Consider the following 22,101-nt stretch of genomic DNA (forward strand, 5'->3'; position numbering starts at 1 on the left):
GGTACCAACTCAACCATTTTGCTATCGCTGTGACACGGACAGGGGATGGAACTTTACTTAGCACTTGTGCCTTTTGCTGGCTGTGCAGGCTGCTGCTGGGCACCCCCCTTGAAACACTTGGCAACTGGGTGATTGCCACCACATCGCAAGCAGAGGTGACGAAAACGACATTTTAATGTGGAATTATTAAAGGCGAAGCATTTTCCCCAAACGCCTGCTGTTAGCCCTGACGAACTGAACTAGCTGCTTTGCACGCGTTGTACCCCTCATAGGCAGGACGCGAAGGCTGCGTGACCTCCAGCAATGTATATTTGTCGAAGTAGGAGCATAGCTGAGAATGGAGCTTCCCGGTGATAGCTGCTTGGGGCAGTGATTGCAATAATAAGCTGTGCACCCTGTAGAAATTCACTGTAGCACATGTATTCTGTCTATTTTGTAAGTTAAATGCTCAGAATACAGTATATAATACAATCTCCTCTATTGGCTGATAATAATGATTCAAAGGAGATAAAAGCTAGATCTTAGGTGCTATAGATAAATAAAGCAGAGTCAAAGCCATTACCCCTTACTGTCATATAACGCATCACTAAAGCATTCTATTCCCCCAATGATACCTCAATGCCCAGCATAATACTGACACTGTTTGCTGCAACTGTTTTCTACCATTAAGAGGGCATAATCAGCACTTAGACCATCTATAAAATACATCATACGAATGTACTGAATGATATAATTCTGGCATATACAGGACCAGCAAACACAGTAAGTAATTATATGTAGAAGTAGGGCCATCCTGTCTGAGCTGAATCTTTTTATTTCATGTGCCGGCTCCTTTACAGATCATATGAGCAAGTTGGGGAATCTGGGAGAGGGCAGAAAAAGAAACCATGCACTGTCCTGGACACAGATGCACAGATTGGTCCCCCTATGTACTGGATGGTGTATTATCCAGTATTAATAATTGATCCAATAGGTGATCCATATCAGTGCACCCCGTACAGTGCATGTTTTCCAGATCTAGTTGGTGCACAACAATATTCATTACTGGCTTTTTAACTTTTTCTACTGGCTGACACATTTAAAAGATCAACAGGGACTGTAGTGCTAGTTATTTCATTTGTGACACTGAAGGGATCCTAAAAAACATGCAACTTTAGTATTATATGCTATTTCTATTGTAGTCATCATGGTGTGGGCTGAGGGGGGGTTCAGGTAAGGCACTCATAAACCCCTCCTGCATTTGCCTATGGTGCTGGCCATTGCAGCCACAAAGATAATATTGACCAGGGGCATTAAGGACTAAAGGGAAGCACCCCTCCCCCGCACTGGCACACCTTCCACAAAGCTGCTGCAGCCTGAGGGGGGATAGAACTATCAATAGGGGAACCACACCTGCAGCTCCTAATAACATGGGGACACTGTGGAGCCAGGGACCAGGGTCTGGGGAGGCTCATTACTAGGCAGGACATAGCTACACCCACCCCCAGCAAAACAAGAAATCAGAAAAGACAGTGATTGAGGACAGAAAGGAAAAGTAAAAGCAATGATATGAAGTAAATGAAAAGAATGACTAAATACAATAAGGAAAAGGAGGAGAGAAGAAGAGAAGAAGGAGAAGCACTAAGAGAGTTTTATTAAGGAAAATGACAACTGACAAAATGCACTTCCCTGTCCTGGAGGAATCTGGAACAAAGAGGCTTTGGCCCACACTTTTATCCCACTATATAATGTTCCTGTTACAAACCCGCCCCTGCTTGCCATAGGCTAACTCCCACAAGTAATTTGCATACATGCCTGCCCCCATCCTAGAGGTTTAAAACACCTCTTTTCTTATGCAATCTTTCGGTTTCTCATATATCTATTTATTTCATGTAATCGGGATGCACATACCACTTTGGACTACTTTTAAATTGTAAGAAGAGGATGTTTTCATTTCTTCTATTTGACTTGTGCTGTGGAGCGCAGCTTGGAACACATGTGACACGCAAGTGGAACGCATAAACCTGAAGTAAACAAGTCACATATCTTGGGAGTATGGATTTTTACTTCCGGGTTTTGGATGTTTCGTACTTGCAGCTGCTACATGATCAGCTGAGGAGGATAATTAAGACATTAGGGTGGGTATTTAAAGCTGCTAGAAGTCACTGTCACCATGCCTCTGACGAAGGACGGAAGGTCCGAAATACATTAGGCAGTTGACGCTGGGGACGGAAAAAACTGCAGAAGTACTTTGCTGTGAAATATCCGGAAAGGCAATAAAAGGGATCCGGCACCCGTTTTGCACCTGGAGGATTTATCCCCTTTCCAGCAATTGTCCTAGAAGCAAGTTTTTCACCTAGAGGATCCCACAAGTGTGGTGGATATGTTTATATGTTTTTTATTTATGTGATTTTAAATTGATTAAACACTTTTAAAGGCAATATTTCACTATTGGCTTGCGATCGGTTTCGCCTATTTTGAGGAGCACAATGGATTAGAACCATGGCTGGATTATCCTAGAAGCAATTGTATATCAGGAGGATCCAAAAGTGTGGTGGATATACTGTATGCCTTTATATTTTTAGCTTTGTGAGTGTGTTTTAAATAATCTATCAATTGAAATACATGTAGAAGCAATATTACACTATTGTTTGCTATTCTCTGTGTTCACTTTTCAAGAATTTCAACATGAACAAAAGCTTTTAACAAAACAAGGAGGATCAATTGGGTTCATATGAAGAGTAAGACTTTTTATTTTTACCTGTTGCTGGGTGACTGGTATTGGAATCACCTCTTTATATAGAACTCACTGCAAGCGCCATTGTGGACACATTTTCCATTGTTTGGACACTTGTTTAAGGGGTTAATTTGGTGAAGGCTCCAGATTGTTTCACATATTTAGATCCTATTTCTTGACTTGGAGCAGTCTACTATGCCTATGGGGGAGCGATCACACCCCCAAATTGCTGTGTGCTGCAAAAAAAAATTTTCTCTAAGGGGGCGTGGCCACACCTCCCGTGATTAGGTCACACCCCGTCACCTGGGCCCCATGCGGCTGTTGGCGGCCCTGGATGCGGTGGTGAGACGACATATTGGATGGTCATACACCAGATCGTGTACGGACCTCCCGATATATCGTCCAGTCACATCTGCCGTTGCTGAGTACACACATCATCTAATGTGTACCCAGCTTATGATGTGAGGTGCCTTGTCTTGAGTTTTGGGGTGATACTCCACTGTAATTTCTGTATCTTCTAACTCACTTTCCTCGATGTCCCCAATTCATGATACATACATGAGGTACAGGAACAAGTAGCCCTTCTCCATGAGGCACAAGTTTTAGCGCTAAAGACACTTTGGAATATTTTATAGTGTACTTAGCTCTACTGGAATGCCCAGCAATACTAGTTAGACATAAATAACAGTCATTACAGTGGTCCTTATGCTCATGCCATACCATTGGGACAGCGAACGGCATCATATGGCGATTTCCTTTCAACCATTGTCAGATTATTTACGCAGGTTATGCAAGAAATACTGTATGGGGTGACCAGATTTTATCCTGTCACCAAGAGCACAGTAAAAGTACAATTTATAAGCCTATTTTATCAAGGCGCTAATAGGCTTTCTTTGACTTTTTGGTGTGAACTTACCGGATACATAACAAAAGTTATCAGGATTGTTTACACACCCACAGATTTTAGAGGCTGCCATTACTTTGTATGTACTTACAAACAGCGCAAAAAATTTACTCACGAAGATACGAAATAACGAACACGAGAAAAGATTTAAAATGGAGAAATGAAAACAAAAGTAAAACGCCACTCGCACTGGTCACTGCCAGTGGTGTGAGGGCCTCATATCTCTTAATGGAACAGATACGGAAGCTCCATCACAAAGCAGACCACTGTGAAAACACCCCCCAGTTACTGATGGTCATGGTACACTCCTGCTTACATCCCCATCTGCATGCTGGCTGGGAGCTGAGACAGGAGTCAGCAAGTAACATGGCATCCAACGCTAAGAGGAGGAGAATGAAGAAGATGAGGAGGGGGATTCTGATGGCATAGAGGATGAGGAGTCTGGGTAGAATGCATACCCCATAGTTTTGGCAGAAGAGAGTCTTGCCGAACATTTACTGTGATTAAACACTTAAATTTTCCAATTCAAATATTTTAAAATATCCTCACGTGATATCAAATTTCTGATGGTATATTTGGATTCTATTCACAAAATTACATGGAAATTAATATATATCATGTCAAATGCAAAATGGCTGTTGAGTAGTGTTATTAATAGAATGGCGCTAAAAGCTATGACTCTTTATACAGTTATGTATAAGTGATATATATGAAAGTATGCCATTCAAATGTTGTTGATAAAACCACTGGAAACAATGCCAATCATATTAGAGTGATTGTGGGGCAACTTTGTGGTGCCGATTCCGAATATGACATCGGTATCACCAGATTGGCTCTAATTTTTGAGATACAAGGACGGGAAACAAAGAAAACACAATAGACAACTGTCAACTGACTGCTGGTTGGGTGGTCGATCACTTATATACAGAGGGGGAATATTCTAGAATGATCGCGGAGTGAATACCTAGAATATTTGCGTGTCTCATCTTCTAGATTGTTACGATAGATTCCCATATGCACACATTATGGCTAAGTTCCCTATTACTAGGGTATCCATTATCTCAAGAACTAGAGCCAATTTGAAAAAACTACTTTTATTTTTTTACTTCGTTCAAATACCCTTGGCAACTAACCAATTTTTTTTTCCCGTTGGGGTGTGTAATTATTAACACTCAAAACTACAGTAAACACAGTTATCAACTTAAAATAATTGATATAGAAACTTTTGTTGCTGAGCAGGTGCTTTCTGAATGAAGTATTTGTCCAATAACAAAAGGTCACTATGTTAAGCCAAATAATAAGTAACAAATAACAAGTAAATACAGTAAGCAAGCTCACACAGGTTGTGACATGCCTGTTGCCTTGATTCTGTACCACACAAAACTACATTACAAGGCCCTTCACACTTACTGTATCAAAGAATATCCTGGTTATAAGACACAGAAATAAAGTTCAAGCATCAGAGCTACAACAACAACTATGTCTTCCAAGCGCGTACATGATTTTTTAAGCTGTACAATTTGCACTGAGATATACAACGAGACAGACAGGAGACCAAAGCTTTTAAGCTGTGGTCATACATTTTGCCTGAAGTGTCTACAAGAACTGTTTCGCAGGACCCTGCACCTTCCAGTATACAAACAGACCCCTAACTTCAGATGCCCAACCTGCCGCCACACAACTGAGATTTCTGATATCTGGTGTGTTTCTCACCTATATGACAACTTTGCCATCATCAATTTCCTAACTGACGACGAATCAAGTAAACAATATTGCAAGAAACACCAGGATGAAAAGCTTAAGTTTTTCTGTCATCAGTGTCAAAGGTGTGTAATATACTGGTAATAGTGGAATTACTCTACATGACTCTGATTTGGTAATGGACGGGAGGAAGTCAGGTTTGCAAGACTGAATTTTATAATTTGAAGAGCTGATAAAATGTAAATATGTAATATCCATATTTCCCCATGTAAGTACATATTCATGTAGTCACACAGTGCTACATGTACTGCAGTTTGCATATGGAAGGTACAGTGTCTGGCTAGACTGTAAAAGCCAGTGATTTGTATTTGAAGCTGCAGAAGAGGCTTACTAAAGTGTAAATCATTATTTTTAATTGAAAGCAAAGAACAGTAAGGTAACACAGTCATTACTGGATGTGGCTGGAAATCTGCCACAGAGAGAACCCTGCAATAGGAAAGCAAATGTGTCAATCTTTTTAATGAGGTTAGTTGAAGTTTCATGAAAGTCATGTTGTAGTGAGTAAATTCCTTTCACTATATTCCGGCTGAACACTATTCCTTTTAGCTAAGACATTGGTGCCTCACTGACGATGTGCAAAATGGGTGATTGGCAGCAACACTTACTGCTTTGTGACTGGCCTAGATGTCTGCAAAGTGTCAGGGTTTGTGAAGTGAGATAGTGATGTTTCAGATGTTTGCATTGGCCAATGGGTGCGTGCAGTTGGGCAGAGAGAGGACATTGCTTGCTAAGCATGGAGCAAAACAGAGATTTTAGTTTGCAGATCAATTTTATTAAAATCAGATACTGTGAAGGATAAGGCACATTTTTTAGGCATGTCAAAGATTTACAGCTTTGAACACACACCTGCCACATATGAGAAAGGCACATCCCATGTCCTTTGATGCTTATGATTAATTTAAACCATGAATGAGGCTTAATCAAACAGCATTTTAAGATTAACAATACATTATAAGTGAATAAAACAAGTGGTTCTAAACTGGTACAAGGTTGGACTTTGATGGGAAATGTATCCTTTTAAGCCAGGGATGGAGAACTTCCTGCCCGGGGGCCATATATGGCCCTCGGAATCATTTGGTCTGGCCCTCTGAGCTTTTTCTGCTAGCCTCATCTGGCTAGCGTGGTGCCTAGAATGGCACACTGTAGCCAGAATCTATACAGCAGTGCCGCCTGGAGTGTCCTTAGGATGCTTCAGACGGTCACACCACTGCTCTTACAGCTCCCCGGAACATCCTTAGGATGCTCCGGGCATTGCTGTAATCACCGGGGATTGTGGCCCCGCCCCCATGTGACATCACACGGAGGGGCATGGCCTAAACCAGGCCCGTCAAATAATGTTATATATATCAAAATGGCCCTCGGCAGAAAAAAGGTTCCCCACCCCTTTAAGCAATATGCCCCTTCAGATATTTCTGTCTCTATGTAAACCTAGGCGCATTTTTACTTTGTGGAGACAATCTCTTAAGTGTATAGAATTGGTGCACACCATCAAGTGACCATGTTAGACCATAGCATAGCCGCAGTGTTTCTGTGCACCTTGTGAGCGAGGTTCATTTAAGTTGCATTATTATGTACAGAATAACGATGTTGCATTTCACGCTATCCTAACAATTGCTAGGTAATAATTTGATTATATTAGTATATTCATAGATCTTTACACACAATGGCTGTTTGTACTCCTTACTCGCTATTCACATGAGGTTCATTTAGACAAGTTACAGCATATGCACATAGCCGCCGCAGGACCGCGCCGTTTATGAGATATTTCCACATGGTAATAGATAATACTGGATGGAATATGCTTTAACTTAGCTTGAACAAAACTGAGATGTCTAAATTGCAATGATCTGCACAAGCACTTTCAATTTGTAGTAACCAAAGTAAAATCTGGCTTCAGGAAATGCTGGATAAGACCTTATTGGGTAATATCTTTCTTCAGTGATCTTACCAGGGCATATACTTTTGATTAATAATGATATTTTTATGATCAGTACTTACAAGTAAATATTTTACATTATTACATTACCGACTGACTGCGATGCAAAATATGTGTTATTGCCACATGACAGTAAATAGACCCACAATAAGATATAATCGTCCCTGTGCACCTACTGTAGTTTTAAAGATATTAGCCTGTTCACACAAGCACTGTAGAACTGGAAGACCAGATTTAGGCTTTCTAGGTTTAGTAAATACACCCATTTACGTTTTCAAAGAACATCTTCAAGCTATCCAACTCCTCTCATCAACGAGCGTAATAGTTTCTGCCATAAATGGCTGGCACCATTGTACATAAGTGGAATGCTCAATTTAAAATGAAACCATATCAACATATACTGTATGCTTCAGAGCGATAAAAGTCTCTAAAAATCATGTCTTTATTGCTTTATTAAAGTCTTTAGTTCTATCATTGCTCTTGAACAAATATACAACCAAAGACATCGTAAACAACCATCAAACTTGTTTTTGTTTAACGTACTATTTAAAGTCATGGGATAGCAGTATGTATAGGTAATGGTAGGTGGTGCCAGCATACTGTGACATCTTGAAAATGCCCAGACCTGCATCAGTTGTAATCTGACATCCTGTGAGATAGTTTGAACGCCATATAGGCTGCTCATGGCAAGGTGACGTGAATTATCAGAGTTCGAACGAGGCATGATAGTGGGTGCCCGACAGATGAGACATTCCATTAACTGTTTTGCGACATTCAACATTCCTCGATCTACAGTGTCACGTGTGTACCAGGAATTGCACACAATGAAGCTGCGAAAATATGCTAATGTCTGCTCAGTCTCGTTGCATGTAGTAAGTACTCAGGCTGCGTAGGCAATAGCAGTGGATAATTTATGCATTGCAATGCAACGGCGTTCAAACAGACAGGCATGCCTGCGCTTCTCCAACGACTCCCCCGTCACCACCCCCAATCGCTCACGGCCTGTCACTCAATCTGCGATGGATTCCACAGTGCATCCGTAATCGCAGAGCAATGTATGCGCAACAATCGGCCGATCTGCATACACTGTTGCAATTGCGATCCATGCTGAGTCAGGCCCACAATTCACAGAAATAAAGTGCAGTATACATATTTTAGCCACACACATTACACGCAAATTGCCCCAACCTTTCAAAATCATAGTGTCAATAGAACCCCATGCAGATTTAGCAGTCCTTGTTGCAGTGTGACACAGTACATTGCCATCTTGGCAATGTTGTCCAGGATTACTATAGTTCATGATCTTCATTTGTGCACTAGGAGCCTGATTCAGCAAGGATCATTGATGCGATCGCGTCTGCAATCGCAGATCTGCTGCGAAAGTATGCTAATAATAGCAATCGCAAATCGCTTGCACGGACAATATGCAGACGCCCACTTCCCCTCTCGCACATCCATAATACCTTGCAATCCAGCCTTAACATTGGTAACATCGAAGTACATCAGAGCCACTTGCACATTTAAGGCAGGTCTGACCCTACCACTAAATTAACTTTCCTGCACGCAGTGGAAGCCCAAGCTGTGTAGGCCATCGCAGTGGCTAATTTATACACGCCCCAGCAAAGGCGTTCAAACGCAGTGGCACATCTGCGTTTCTCCAACCACCCCCTGTCACCACCCCCTAACGGTACGTCGTCAATCACTCTGCGATTGGACTGCATACTTACTACAAACGCAGACCCAATCGCAGTGAGGTATTCGTGCACACGCACTGCGATGCATACACATGTACAGTACGCTTTAGCAGTTGTGATCCTTGCTGAATGAGGCCCTAGGTCCATACAGCTATATCACATATACTCTCCAGAAATGGGAAACAATGTTGCCCCATCTGATTGCTTACTGATAATAACTATCACACTATTTCTACGTATACTTACCGACTTGTAGATATCCTTTTCCGGGAGCAGCCTGGACAGCTGCTGCTGTAAGCTGGTTCGGGGGGCGGGGCCTTACTGGTGACTTAATTAGGCCCCACAGAGGAGGCTAAATTGTAGCCCCGCTTCCCCTCCCCGCACATCGATTTTCAGAGAGCACCACTCTGTCTACTCTAGTGTCACCTCCTCTCCTGCACTGTGTGCACATGACACAGGGGGAGTGAGGAGCTCAGAAAACAGACAGGAAGACAGTGAGGTTACTGCCTGCCAGTCCTGCCTTTACTAGCTCGGGTAATAAAGCTCACCACCTTCACAAAGGGGGAAGGGGGGATCGGGAATTGCTTAGGGGGTAGGTGAGGTGCTGATACTTATTGGGGGGGAGGGCTAGGGGAGGTTAGGTGCTTGGCAGGGCCTTTACTGTTTGCAGCAATGGGGGGGGGGGGGGCTAGGGGAGGTGAGGTGCCTGGCAGGGCCCTTATTGTTTGGGGGAAGTGAGGTGTCTGCCAGTGCCTTTACCATATCTCCCAACATTTGCAGTGAATGAGTTGGGACCTGCACGCGTCGGAGGCACGCGTGCCCCGAAAAGGGGGCGTGGCCGGATCATAAAGGGGGTGTGGCCTAATGACACGCCCCCCGTTTGCATCACTAATGGAGCGTGCCCAGCATCTCCAAGATGCTGGGCAGCCCCCAGGCTTCACCCGTACTGTGAATAGATGCTGTGCGCATGCGCACAGCATCTATTCTCGCTCTGCATACACGCTGCTGTGCATAGCAGAGCAGCGTGTATGCTTCTCCAAACTTCCTGCCCCACCGCGGTACATTGCGGCCCGTGAGCGGGACAGCGGGACAGTCCAGACAGTTGGGAGGTATGCCTTTACTCTTTGAGGGAGGAGGGGGAGGGGCTAGGGGAGGTGAGGTGCCTGCCAGTGCCTTTACTGTTTGGGGGAGGAGGAGGAGGGGGTGGGGGCGGGCGGTGAAGTGCCTGCCAGTGCTGAATTTACTATCCGGGGCAATAGAGCTTACCAACATCCACCATCACAATAGGCGAAGTGAGGTTACTGCATGATTATTTAACTGTCACTTTTTTATTTAAGAGCTTGTCTCTGTCTCAAGTAGTCATGAGGGGCTTCAGTCACAAGACAAGCTAGTATAGCAACTGTTATATTGATTATTGATTACTCCATGACAGGTGTATCCCACAGAACTAATGCCTCACTCCCACCTCCTAGTTGGGAGAAGATGTGAGAAGTGAATATAAGCTCAAGGAACAAGCACAAGCTTACATTTATAGAGACTGAGGGGTATATTTACTAAAGTGCGGGTTTTTACAAGTGAACTTGTTGCCCAGCTTCTAGAAGCTGCTAGATAAATGATAAGTAGAATCTGATTAGTTGCTATGGGCAACATCTCCACTTCTAAAAACCTGCACTTTAGTAAATATACCCCTGAGATAGAGCAGCCTGAGCTGAGAAACCAAGTTTTTTTGGCAGTGTTGCTGACTGAACCCCAGCACAGCAATCCTACAGTAGTCCACCTAATATGAAAACTATTGCCTTAGTAACTCTTGTTCTCCAGTTCCATCTGTACCTTCCTCTATATACTGCAGACCACAGGTACTCAAACTCGGTCTTCAGGAGTGTATATTTTCCAGGTCTCCTCACAGAGTCACAGAATCACAAGTGAAATAATTACTCCACCTGTGGATCTTTTAAAATGTGTCAGTGAGTAATGTCGACACCTGTGCACCTGACATACATGCCTACCCTCCCGGTTTTCGCGGGAGGCTCCCGATTTTTCGGGTCCCCCTGCACCCCCGGAAGGGTAGGCATTTCTCCCGCATTCTGCCCACTTCCTAGTGAAGTGGGCAGAATGAGGAGAATACCCACGGCGATCTCGGGTCTCCGTGAAGGGGGCGGGGCTTAATTACGCAAATCGTCAAGCCCCGCCCCCGTCGGCCCCCTGCTGCTTCTCTTACCCGGGCTTCTCTCGGGAAGAGAGTATTAAAGGTAGGCAACTATGGCACCTGATGGGTGACCTGGGAAATATGACCTGTGTGGGGTCCTGAGCAGGGGCGCCGAGAGGGGGGGGGGGGTACAAATAACCCGCGCCCGGGCTTGCTGGAGGGGCTCGGCGGGGGCCCAGGTCCGGCACCGCTCCCCCCCCCTCTTACATGACAGCAGCCCAGCACAAGCTGCAGTGTGCTGGGATGAACTGGGAGACTGCTCGCGGCTACTAAGAAGCAACCACAGCAGTCTCCTATGCCTGTGGGGGGAGAGATCAAGCAGATCGCGCCCCTCACTGGTTATGTGCCGGGCTGAGGGGGCTCAGAGCACCACCCTCCCCAGCACTGCAAAACTTGTTTTTTTTTTCCTGGAAAGGGGCGTGGCCGTGGCTCTCGGAGGACCGAGTTTTAGAACCTCTGCTGTAGACTATAGAAGCGCTTTACAAAGAATATTTTATGAATAATTTGATGAATATTTTATGAAAGGAGTATATAGATCAGTGTTGGCTAACCTTGACACTCCAGCTGTTGTGGAACTATATATTCCAGCATGCCCTGCCACAGTTTTAGCATGCCCTAATAGCAAAACTGTAGCAGTGCATGCTGGGTTATATAGTTCCATAACAGCTGGAGCGTCAAGGTTAGCAAACACTGATATAGATAGATACATATTTTAGATATACCATAATTATTTTTAGTGAATAAACATTTAACTGTATAACAGTGTAAGTGAATAAAATAGCTGACATTTTTCTGTCAGAAATTTATATTTCTGTGAGGCGGTGATGTGCTGCTGTCAGTGAGGCGGTGATGTGTGGCTGTCAGTGAGGCGGTGATGTGCTGCTGTCAGTGAAGCGGTGATGTGCTGCTGTCAGTGAGGCTGGAATCTGCTGCTGTCAGTGAGGCGGTGATGTGCTGCTGTCAGTGAGGCTGGAATCTGCTGCTGTCAGTGAGGCGGGGATGTGCTGCTGTCAGTGAGGCGGGGATTTGCTGCTGTCAGTGAAGCAGTGATGTGCGGCTGTAAGTGAGATGGTGATGTCCTGCTGTCAGTGAAGCGGTGATGCGTTGCTGTCAGTGAGAGGGGGATGTGCTGCTGTCAGTGAGGTGGGGATGTGCTGCTGTCAGTGAAGAGGTGATGTGCTGCTGTCAGTGAGGGGGATGTGCTGCTGTCAGTGAGGCGGTGATGTGCGGCTGTCAGTGAGGCGGTGATGTGCGGCTGTCAGGGAGGCGGTGATGTGCTGCTGTCAGTGAGGCAATGATGTGCTGCTGTCAGTGAGGCTGGGATCTGCTGCTGTCAGTGAAGCGGTGATGTGCTGCTGTCAGTGAGGCTGGGATCTGCTGCTGTCAGTGAGGCGGGGATGTGCTGCTGTCAGTGAGGCGGTGATGTGCGGCTGTAAGTGAGGCGGGGATGTGCGGCTGTGAGTGAGGCTGGGATCTGCTGCTGTGAGTGAGGCAGGGATGTGCTGCTGTCAGTGAGGCGGTGATGTGCGGCTGTCAGTGAGGCGGGGATGTGCTGCTGTCAGTGAGAGGGGGATGTGCTGCTGTCAGTGAGGCGGGGATGTGCTGCTGTCAGTGAGGCGGTGATGTGCTGCTGTCAGTGAGGCGGTGATGTGCGGCTGTCAGTGAGGCGGTGATGTGCTGCTGTCAGTGAGGCGGTGATGTGCTGCTGTCAGTGAAGCAGTGATGTGCTGCTGTCAGTGAGGCGGGGATGTGCTGCTGTCAGTGAAGCGGGGATGTGCTGCTGTCAGTGAAGCGGGGATGTGCTGCTGTCAGTGAAGCGGTGATGTGCTGCTGTCAGTGAGAAGGGGATGTGCTGCTGTCAGTGAGGCGGTGATGTGCTGCTGTCAGGGAGGCGGTGATGTGTGACTGTCAGGGAGGCGGTGATGTGCTGCTCTCAGTGAGGCTGGGATCTGCTGCTGTCAGTGAGGCGGTGATGTGCTGCTGTCAGTGAGGCGGTGGTGTGCTGCTGTCAGTGAGCCTGGGATCTGCTGCTGTCAGTTAGGCGGGGATGTGCTGCTATCAGTGAGGTGGTGATGTGGTGCTGTCAGTGAAGCGGTGATGTGCTGCTGTCAGTGAGGCGGTGATGTGCTGCTGTCAGTGAGGCTGGGATCTGCTGCTGTCAGTGAGGCGGGGATGTGCTGCTGTCAGTGAAGCTGTGATGTGCTGCTGTCAGTGAGAGGGGGATGTGCTGCTGTCAGTGAGGCGGGGATGTGCTGCTGTCAGTATGGCGGTGATGTGCTGCTGTCAGTGAGCCGGTGATGTGCGGCTGTCAGTGAGCCGGTGATGTGCTGCTGTCAGTGAGGCTGGGATCTGCTGTTGTCAGTGAAGCGGTGATGTGCTGCTGTCAGTGAGGCGGTGATGTGCTGCTGTCAGTGAGGCTGGGATCTGCTGCTGTTAGTGAGGTGGGGATGTGCTGCTGTCAGTGAAGCGGTGATGTGCTGCTGTCAGTGAGGCGGTGATGTGCTGCTGTCAGTGAGGCGGTGATGTCCTGCTGTCAGTGAAGCGGTGGTGCGCTGCTGTTAGTGAGAGGGGGATGTGCTGCTGTCAGTGAGGCGGGGATGTGCTGCTGTAAGTGAAGAGGTGATGTGCTGCTGTCAGTAAGAGGGGGATGTGCTGCTGTCAGTGAGGCGGGGATGTGCTGCTGTCAGTGAGGAGGTGATGTGCGGCTGTCAGTGAGGCGGTGATGTGCGGGTGTCAGTGAGGCGGTGATGTGCTGCTATCAGTGAGGCGGTGATGTGCTACTGTCAGTGAGGCGGTGATGTGCTACTGTCAGTGAGACAGGGATGTGCGGCTGTCAGTGAGGCGTGGATCTGCTGCTGTCAGTGAGGCGGGGATGTGCTGCTGTCAATGAGACAGGGATGTGTTGCTGTCAGTGAGGAGGTGATGTACTGCTGTCAGTGAGGTAGTGTTATGGATTGTTTGAGAAAGGGGGGCCCCAAATCGGTTTCTTGCTTAGGGCCCTGTGATTTCTAAATTCACCTACATTCGTTTAATTTCATACACATTTCCCGAAACAATCCCATAAACAGGGACATTTGTTGACATGTTTTACTTACATCTAGGTCTAGATGACTACCATTTACTAATACAATTCTTCTGTCATTTTTCAGCAGACCTCATCCAACACACACTGTTAATTTGCTCCTTATTAGTAAACTGCTGATAGCACACATACTGTACTGCAGTGGTTCTCAAACTCGGTCCTCAGGACCCCACACAGGTCACGTTTTCCATGTCACCCAGCTGGGGCACAGGTGTAGTCATTACTCACTGACACATTTTAAAAGATCCTCAGATGGACCTAATTATTTCACTGATTCTGTGAGGAGACCTGCAAAACATGCACTGTTTGGGGTCCTGAGGACCGAGTTTTAGAACTCTATAGACAGATTTATATGTGATGTTTTTACATTTTTTACTGTAACTTATACTATCGACACTGAGATATCACCAATGTCCTACAAATGATCCTGTTAATCAGAACAGAGAGGTAGTTAAAGTGCAGGTTTAGGGGTCTATTTATCATCACTTAATTTCTACAAAAGTAGGTGAAAATGAAGATTTTCACCTATTTTTGTAGAAATTAAGTGCCAGGGTAATTAATCATTCTTGTAATTACTGATATCTCCTAGTTACAATTGTCCCCTGATAATTTCCACAGTCCCAATACTATAGTATGGGGATGTGGAAATTACAAAATTCATCGAATTAGGAAAAAGCTTTTTTTTGGAACTGGACAGCGGTGCTGTATGCCATCCTGAGATGGTGTACAGCATCTGATACAGCAGAGGGATCTGAAAAGATCCCTCCCTGCTGTGTCCTTTTACCTTACTGATGCTGCCAGAGCCAGGAGCAAGGGAAAGGACACAGAGCGGCGCTGCGGGACTGCATGGTGTTAGCGGGAGTCTATGACACCCTGCAGCTCTGCGTTGGTGGGGGGGGTCAAAGGACAGGTGGCCAGGGACCAGCGATGAGGAGTGACGAGAAGAGCAGGTGAACGCACGGGGGGGATGGGGGGTTCACTCCTCCTGCTGCTTCACTGTCTCTTCACAGGAGAAATGTCCCCTTTTTCCGAAAAGCTGTCTCTGCAAAAGGAGCAGCTTTAGTTTTCAGAAGTGATAATTAAGTATTAGAGGCATGGTGTCCGATCCGGCCCACCTCCACCCCGCGGGTGTCCAATCCAATGCGGGTGCAGAGGCATCCAAATGGATCTCTCTTCACAAAAAAATATCTATTTCCAATTCCTATAGGATGCAGTGGAGCTCAGCGGGTTAGCGACATCTGAAGATGGTGTTGGTTCAGCAGTCAAGCTTTAATATGGGGTAATGGGGATGATGAATAGTCATCCCCATACCAGTGTATAGAGACTCAAGGACATTATTATTAGAGACTCAAGGACATTATTATTTCAGTGCACATAAGAGATATCTACTTTATTGCAATTATAATGAATGGGTCCGTAACTTAAATATGTAAAAAACATGTTGATGAATAAACCACTTAATATTGGAACTTTAAGTTTTTAAACTCGCAGCATGATAAATATAATATATTTTACTCTCTTCTGGTGCTGCATTTCCAATAGAAAAAAAATAGAATAAGAATAATACAGACAGCACTATTATTAGGTATCTACTAGTAATTTGTAGTATCATTCCAAATAAATAAGTAGTGAATATAGTGTTTCCTGACAGTTATTCACATTTTAAATAACTGGTAATGATTCTGGAGTACAAATGCTCAGTACATCATTTTTAGAGTAATATAAAAAGCTTTAGCAATCATAATAAAAGTAAAGACTTGCATCACCTTTTAACCAGAATATCTGAGTAATCATACACTGGCAATGGTAATGACTTCTGCCACATATTGTAGTATACTGTGCAGGGGTCAGTAGCAGTCTGAATTTCATAGTTTTGCTATGCTTCAGAAGAAATGGCTGTGACTGTTTTATTTATGTAATTTATACAAATTAATGTTACTTTTATGAGTCTTGAGGGATTTAAATTCATAATACTAGACATAGTTTATGCTATTCTTCTATATAGGCTATGAGCAAAGTGTCTCTCCTTTGTCACGGTCTGTGAATGTCTCTCTTAAGGCCGGTACACACTAGACGATATCTAGTGTGTACCGGCCTCGTTGGTGACGGGACCATTCGGGGTTTTTCCGGCACCAGGAAGTGCGTACATTCTTGCTGATGCCGGGAGTTACGGAATGACAGCAGGGGCTATGCTGCATTCGGCAGCATGGCCCCTGCTGACGATTTTGCCTGTCAGACCTGCATGCAGGTCCGACGGACGATGATGCTGACGACACGCGGGAGCGGGCATCATCAGCGACATAGCTGATACACACTGGCCGATGTGGATGATATGTTGTCCGATCTGCCGAATTGGATGACATATCATCTAGTGTGTACCCGGCTTTCAGCTAGGTGCACAGCTTTTCAATCAGCTACTGAACGGATTAAACTCTCTAGATCAGCCGTGCAGTGTGTCCCCAGCGTGACCCCGTCAGTAGCGTACACACTGTGCAGACATAGCACAGTGCATACGGGCTTCAATGGGATCAGAAGACAAATATTAAACAGCCAATAAGATGCAGCCTCCCCATCCCGACCGTTGCAGGAGCTTTTTAAGCCATTAATCGGCTAATGCTCCTGCAACGGTACTGCATACACACCTATACAATCATCGACCCGGTCACCCGATATTGGGTGGTCAAGCCGAGGATTGTATAAGTCACACTTTCCAACTTTGTTATTTTCCTCTCCAGGAGAAGCAGAGGCAGGGCCGGACTGTCTGCATCATTATGCCCCGTCCCCTCACCATAAAATGCTGTGAATCATGCATATTTAAATAGAGGTGGGGCCAAATGACACGATTATCATATAATTTTGTTATTAGGCCACACCCCCTACCTGCGGACCAATGATTTCCAGTAAAATGCTCCCTATTCTGCCCACTTCACTAGGAAGTAGGCAAAATGCGGGAGATCTGCCTACTCTTTCGGGGGTGCAGGGGGCTACCCAGTGTGTACCCAGCTTTACTAGCAGATCATAGCAATGTATGTCTTTGCCTACTGTCACAGGAGTTGTGCTTAAAAAAATAAAAAATTAACATATAGGGGCCCCCCATAGCTTTGGGAGACTGAAAAGTGTAAGCTTGTTGCTTCTCAGTGAGTGTGCTTACTGATGACTATCGCTTTAATTTATTAACATACTGTCGTTTAGCGTTGGAGTGCCGCCTGGTCCTTCATTTGGGGGATGTTAGCTTGTTATCATTATTTTCAAGGAAGATACTTCCATGAGCGCCCACCCACATGTAATTATATATATAATACACACACACAAGCCCCATTGTAAACAGGATGGCTTGTCACAGTGAGTATACACTTAATTAACCATATAAATAACTTGGGTCCAGATGGCGTCACTCACGGCTTGTTTTAGAAAATTATGACCCTTGCCCTGGGGCAGTTCTTACTATCACTGGCAGTGACCACCCATTGCCCTAAGCTGAGGAGAGAGGAGGAGAATAGACTGGAGAACTGCTGCGCATGCCATCAGCCAACTTCGGGAATACCGTGTATGAGGACTGATGCGTATGTGCACCAGTTACAGCCTGATCGGTCCTCCAATCACGGACACTCATTGCAGTCTCCATAAAAAATAAATGAAAAATAAACCCTTTTTTTTTGTAAGTGTGGTTTCATCCTTACGGTGGGTATCTAGGTACTCAGACACCCCTTCTGTGTGTGCCATTGATTTAGCATCAGTGTGAAGCAGTGATATATTGGTCATGGGTTCTATTGTTCGGTGTGGCCATTATATATGATTTGCTGGGTTGCCAATATTTCCATCCACTGATTCAATATAATTTATTACTTTGATCTTTACTGTAAGAGCTCCAGTATTTTTCTGTTTTTTGGCCCCTCTCCACCTACTATATGGGAGCACCCATCTCTCGTCTGATCTTTCTAACAGTTGGTTTTTTAGTCCAGTGGATTTTGAGTTATTTTAAGAATGAGCCCCAGTTGACAAATGCTGGTGATCATTATAAGTCTTTGGTGAGGTTACCTGGAATAGGACACATAATTATGCGGTATTCCAAACATCATAAGACAGTCAATGACTGCAAGTGTACTGTACTGTATATATACAGTAGATATGGACAACCAACATTCAACCTTTTAATCCCGCCCCTTCTGTTAATTTTGTATATTGAATTACCACTGCACAGCCACCGGAGTGAGCACTATTAGTCCAAATGTACTCAGTATAATAATAAGAGAAGAACAGGTGTAAGGAATGATTATGATGATAGATGGTTTTCTATCACTGTGATAAATAGCAATAAAAAGTCCTATAGCCACATATTGATAAATAGCTATATAAGCTATCAATTCTTCCAACTTTATAACTACAAATTCCCCCAGCATATGTAATTAGTGTCCCTGTAGATATTACCAATGATTTCAGCAAATTATATTAGCAATGACTAATATATATAGTAACATATTCAGAGCATATTATATTGTATAAGCAACGAATCTAGCACTCAGCTTTACCTCACGATTTATGTATATGTTACTTAAACAATTGTGCTTCATTCTGAAACATTACAGTATACATTAAGGCCCTAAACCAGGGGTGGGGAACCTTTTTTCTGCTGAGGGCCATTTTGATATATATAACGTTATTCGTGAGCCCGGTGCAAGAGAAGAATATATTGGCGCTTATGTTATAGCCAGCGAGTTAAATGAACCAGCGCTATTCCAGCCCAATAATTTAAAAGGCAAAACCAAATTGATTTTCCCTTTTAAATAATTGCTTCTTTAAATTGCCAGAACCTCGCCGGTTCCTGCAACTCGCAGTCTGTTACATAAGGGCCATCATCTTCAAAGTACTAAGGGCCTGATTCACATTTGGGAACAGAGTAAGAAGAGCAGGTAACTGTGAATCTTAGAATGCTGCTCTGCAGGTGGGGCATATGTATCCAGCCTTGGATAGAGATAAAGTGGAGAGAGATAAAGTACCAACCAATCAGCTCCTGACTATCACTTTACAGGCTGCGTTTGAAAAATTACAGGAGCTGGTTGGTTGGTACTTTATTTATCTCCACTTTATCTCTTTCCGAGGCTTGATACATCTACCCCTTAGATTTTGGACGGGTGTGTCCAAACTCTAATCTAAATTACAGTATAAAAATAAAGCTGTCTAGCATTTGAGGGCTACATGCAAAAGCAGGCAGTATTTACCCTGCATGTAGAGGTGTAGCGTGTAGCCAAGGCGCCCGTAGCACGTGCGTGCTATGGCGCCCCCCTCAAGTGTTCCAGGGAGGAGGTGGGTCCATATGGGATTAAAGTAAAGAGAAGTAAAAATAAAGATTAGGGGCAGCATCAAAGTGGGGCATGGAGGGATAAATATATTCCGCCTTCTTCCCCCTGTCTCTCCATCCTCCTAACCCAGCTTTCCAGCCTGCTTCCGTATCAATCCAGTCATCAGCTCCTGTAGTAGTACCCCTTATGCAGGGCCCTCTGTAGTGCCCATATGCATTGCCCCCGTAGTGGTTCCCATCTGCATTGCCCCCTGTAGATGAGCCCATATGCATTGCCCCTTGTAGTGGTGCCCATATGCAGTGCCCCCTGTAGTGGTGCCCATATGCAGTGCACCCTGTAGTGGAGCCCATATGAAATACCCTCTATAGTATTGCCCATATGCAGTGCCCCTTGTATAGGTGTCCCTTAAAGTAGTGCCGCTGTAGTCAGTCCGCCCCCCCAGTACTTACCTGATCCATTTCGGCCGTCATCTGAACTATCATTCCTGCTGCCGCGCTGACTGGATCTAAATAGATCCAGCAGGTGCGGCCGCACAGGCTCCTCAGCGCGCAGGTACACCCGCGCACTGCATCACTGGGAACGCTGGCCTCTGAAGTGATCGGAGGCTTCCTTAGCCTCCAATCACTTCAGAGGCCAGCGTTCACAGTTGCAGTGGGGAAGCAATGGCCCCCGGCACCTCCGGACACCTTCGGCGCCTGGAGCTTGCGCTCCACTGGAACCGCCCTCCCTACGCCCCTGCCTGCATGCAAAGAAAACATTATGTGTTTGCACCCCTTGTATTGCAACATGGTTTGTCCAGGTGCAGTTACTTGCTCTATCTTTGCCCACACACTAGACGATTATCTGCACAATTTGGACGCATCGTAACGATAAATCATTCAAATTTGTACAAATCGTGCAGTCTCCACGAACGATAACGATCCTGATGTGAGGTCCCGTGGGTCGTTAATCGTATCTTCAGATCTTACCTGCTTCAGCAAAAGGCCCCCATACAACAGCAATTGATTGCAGCAATCGTGTAATTTGCAATCAATTGTGTATAAAAATCTTTCCCTTTTTCAATCGATTGTGGCAATTCTGCAATCGATTGAAAAAGGAAAAGATTTTTATACACAATCGATTGCAAATTGCACAATTGCTACAAGCAATTGCTGATGTATGGGGTATGGGGGCCTTAAGATATGGCAATCTGTTTAACGATGCACTAGAAATCATTAAGGACACACGATAGATCGTTAGTAGATCTTTTGTCAAAATGAAAACTTTATGCACGATATCGTTTGTCCAGGACTGCCAGGGAGCTGCCGGGGAGTTCAAGGGAAATCGTTAATGACATTGCATCAATTGCGAGTCGTTTCGTGTGTGGGCACCTCTATTGCCAAATCTGAATCAGGCCCTAAGTTTCCTCAGATCACAGTTGCAATAAAATACTCTCTATTATTGAGATTAGCCATTAATTATATTCATCAGATTTCTACTGTAAAAAGAACTTTGTTAATTGAGGGTAATCATTTGAAAGCACGTGCCAATTTATCTGAGTATATCTCAATTTTTTTTTCTTACAAGGTTATTGTGCCCTAGCTGTGCTCTACAGCACATGGCACAGAAGCTACATAAGATAGAAAACGTGGAGTCAGCAGCACTGAAGTACAGACAGCAAATTCATTTGGCGATAAATGACTGCAAGGAAAAGCAAAATCGTCTGGATGAGATAATACAGGAGGCTGAAGTGAAGAAACTCAAACTTGAAAGCTTGTCCAGGTCTTTACAAAACATTGCAATAGCTACCAATGACTTAGAAGTGCTATTTCAGAAAAAGATATTAAAGAATTTACAGACTATGATTGCAAAGGTATCTGCAACTTTAAAACCAAATATAACAACAAGGCCAAAAGGGTATAGAAACAAACATAGTTTTCTTTCACCTCCAGGATATTGGTGTGCCCCACTTCCTACAGAAAAATAATCACGTTAACCAAAATCAAAATGTTTGGGGTGAATAACAGGCTACAAAACAGAAAACATAAAAAAAAACTAATAATAAAACTAAATTTAGGTATTATCCGCCATCATTTTATATTGAATTATTAGTGGCCTAATGCAACTTTTGAAACTTTTTTAAATTTCTTGATCTCTTTCTGGCTTCTGGCAAAACCATGTTGCACTGCAGGTGGAGCAGAAATAAAATGTGCTGGAGATTTATAATTGGGAAATGGTGTGTCCTTCTATATTACAGTGTAAATACAAAGCTACCCTGTATTTGTTTGCAACAAGCAGTCAGTAGATCCCCTGAATGCAAAAAAACAAATAAACTTGCACCCCGTGCATTGTAACATGGATTGCTCCAGGAGTTTTCTCCTTTTTTTTTTTTTTCTATTTGCTCTGAACTCTGAATCAGGCCATCTATGTATATAATTGGTCAGAGATAGTAACATTGTGAAGTAATCAATGTAAAAAGAATAAACAACTCTAAGGGGCCTATTCATCAAACTTAAAGTTTCG

The 22,101-nt window shown here is 44.6% G+C and overlaps 1 protein-coding gene across 1 annotated transcript; it reads left to right on the forward strand.

The window, feature by feature from the left end:
- Positions 1–5,099: 5,099 nt before the first annotated feature.
- On the forward strand, positions 5,100–21,565 carry LOC148516662 (E3 ubiquitin-protein ligase TRIM32-like). Its single transcript, XM_088479756.1, has 2 exons — positions 5,100–5,446; positions 21,166–21,565. Exons 1-2 carry the CDS (start codon positions 5,100–5,102, stop codon positions 21,563–21,565), a joined length of 747 nt encoding a protein of 248 aa, XP_088335882.1.
- Positions 21,566–22,101: the final 536 nt, after the last annotated feature.

This window comes from Taudactylus pleione, unplaced genomic scaffold (assembly GCF_031769625.1).
Source record: "Taudactylus pleione unplaced genomic scaffold, aTauple2 ptg000244l, whole genome shotgun sequence".
Lineage (NCBI taxonomy): Eukaryota > Metazoa > Chordata > Amphibia > Anura > Myobatrachidae > Taudactylus > Taudactylus pleione.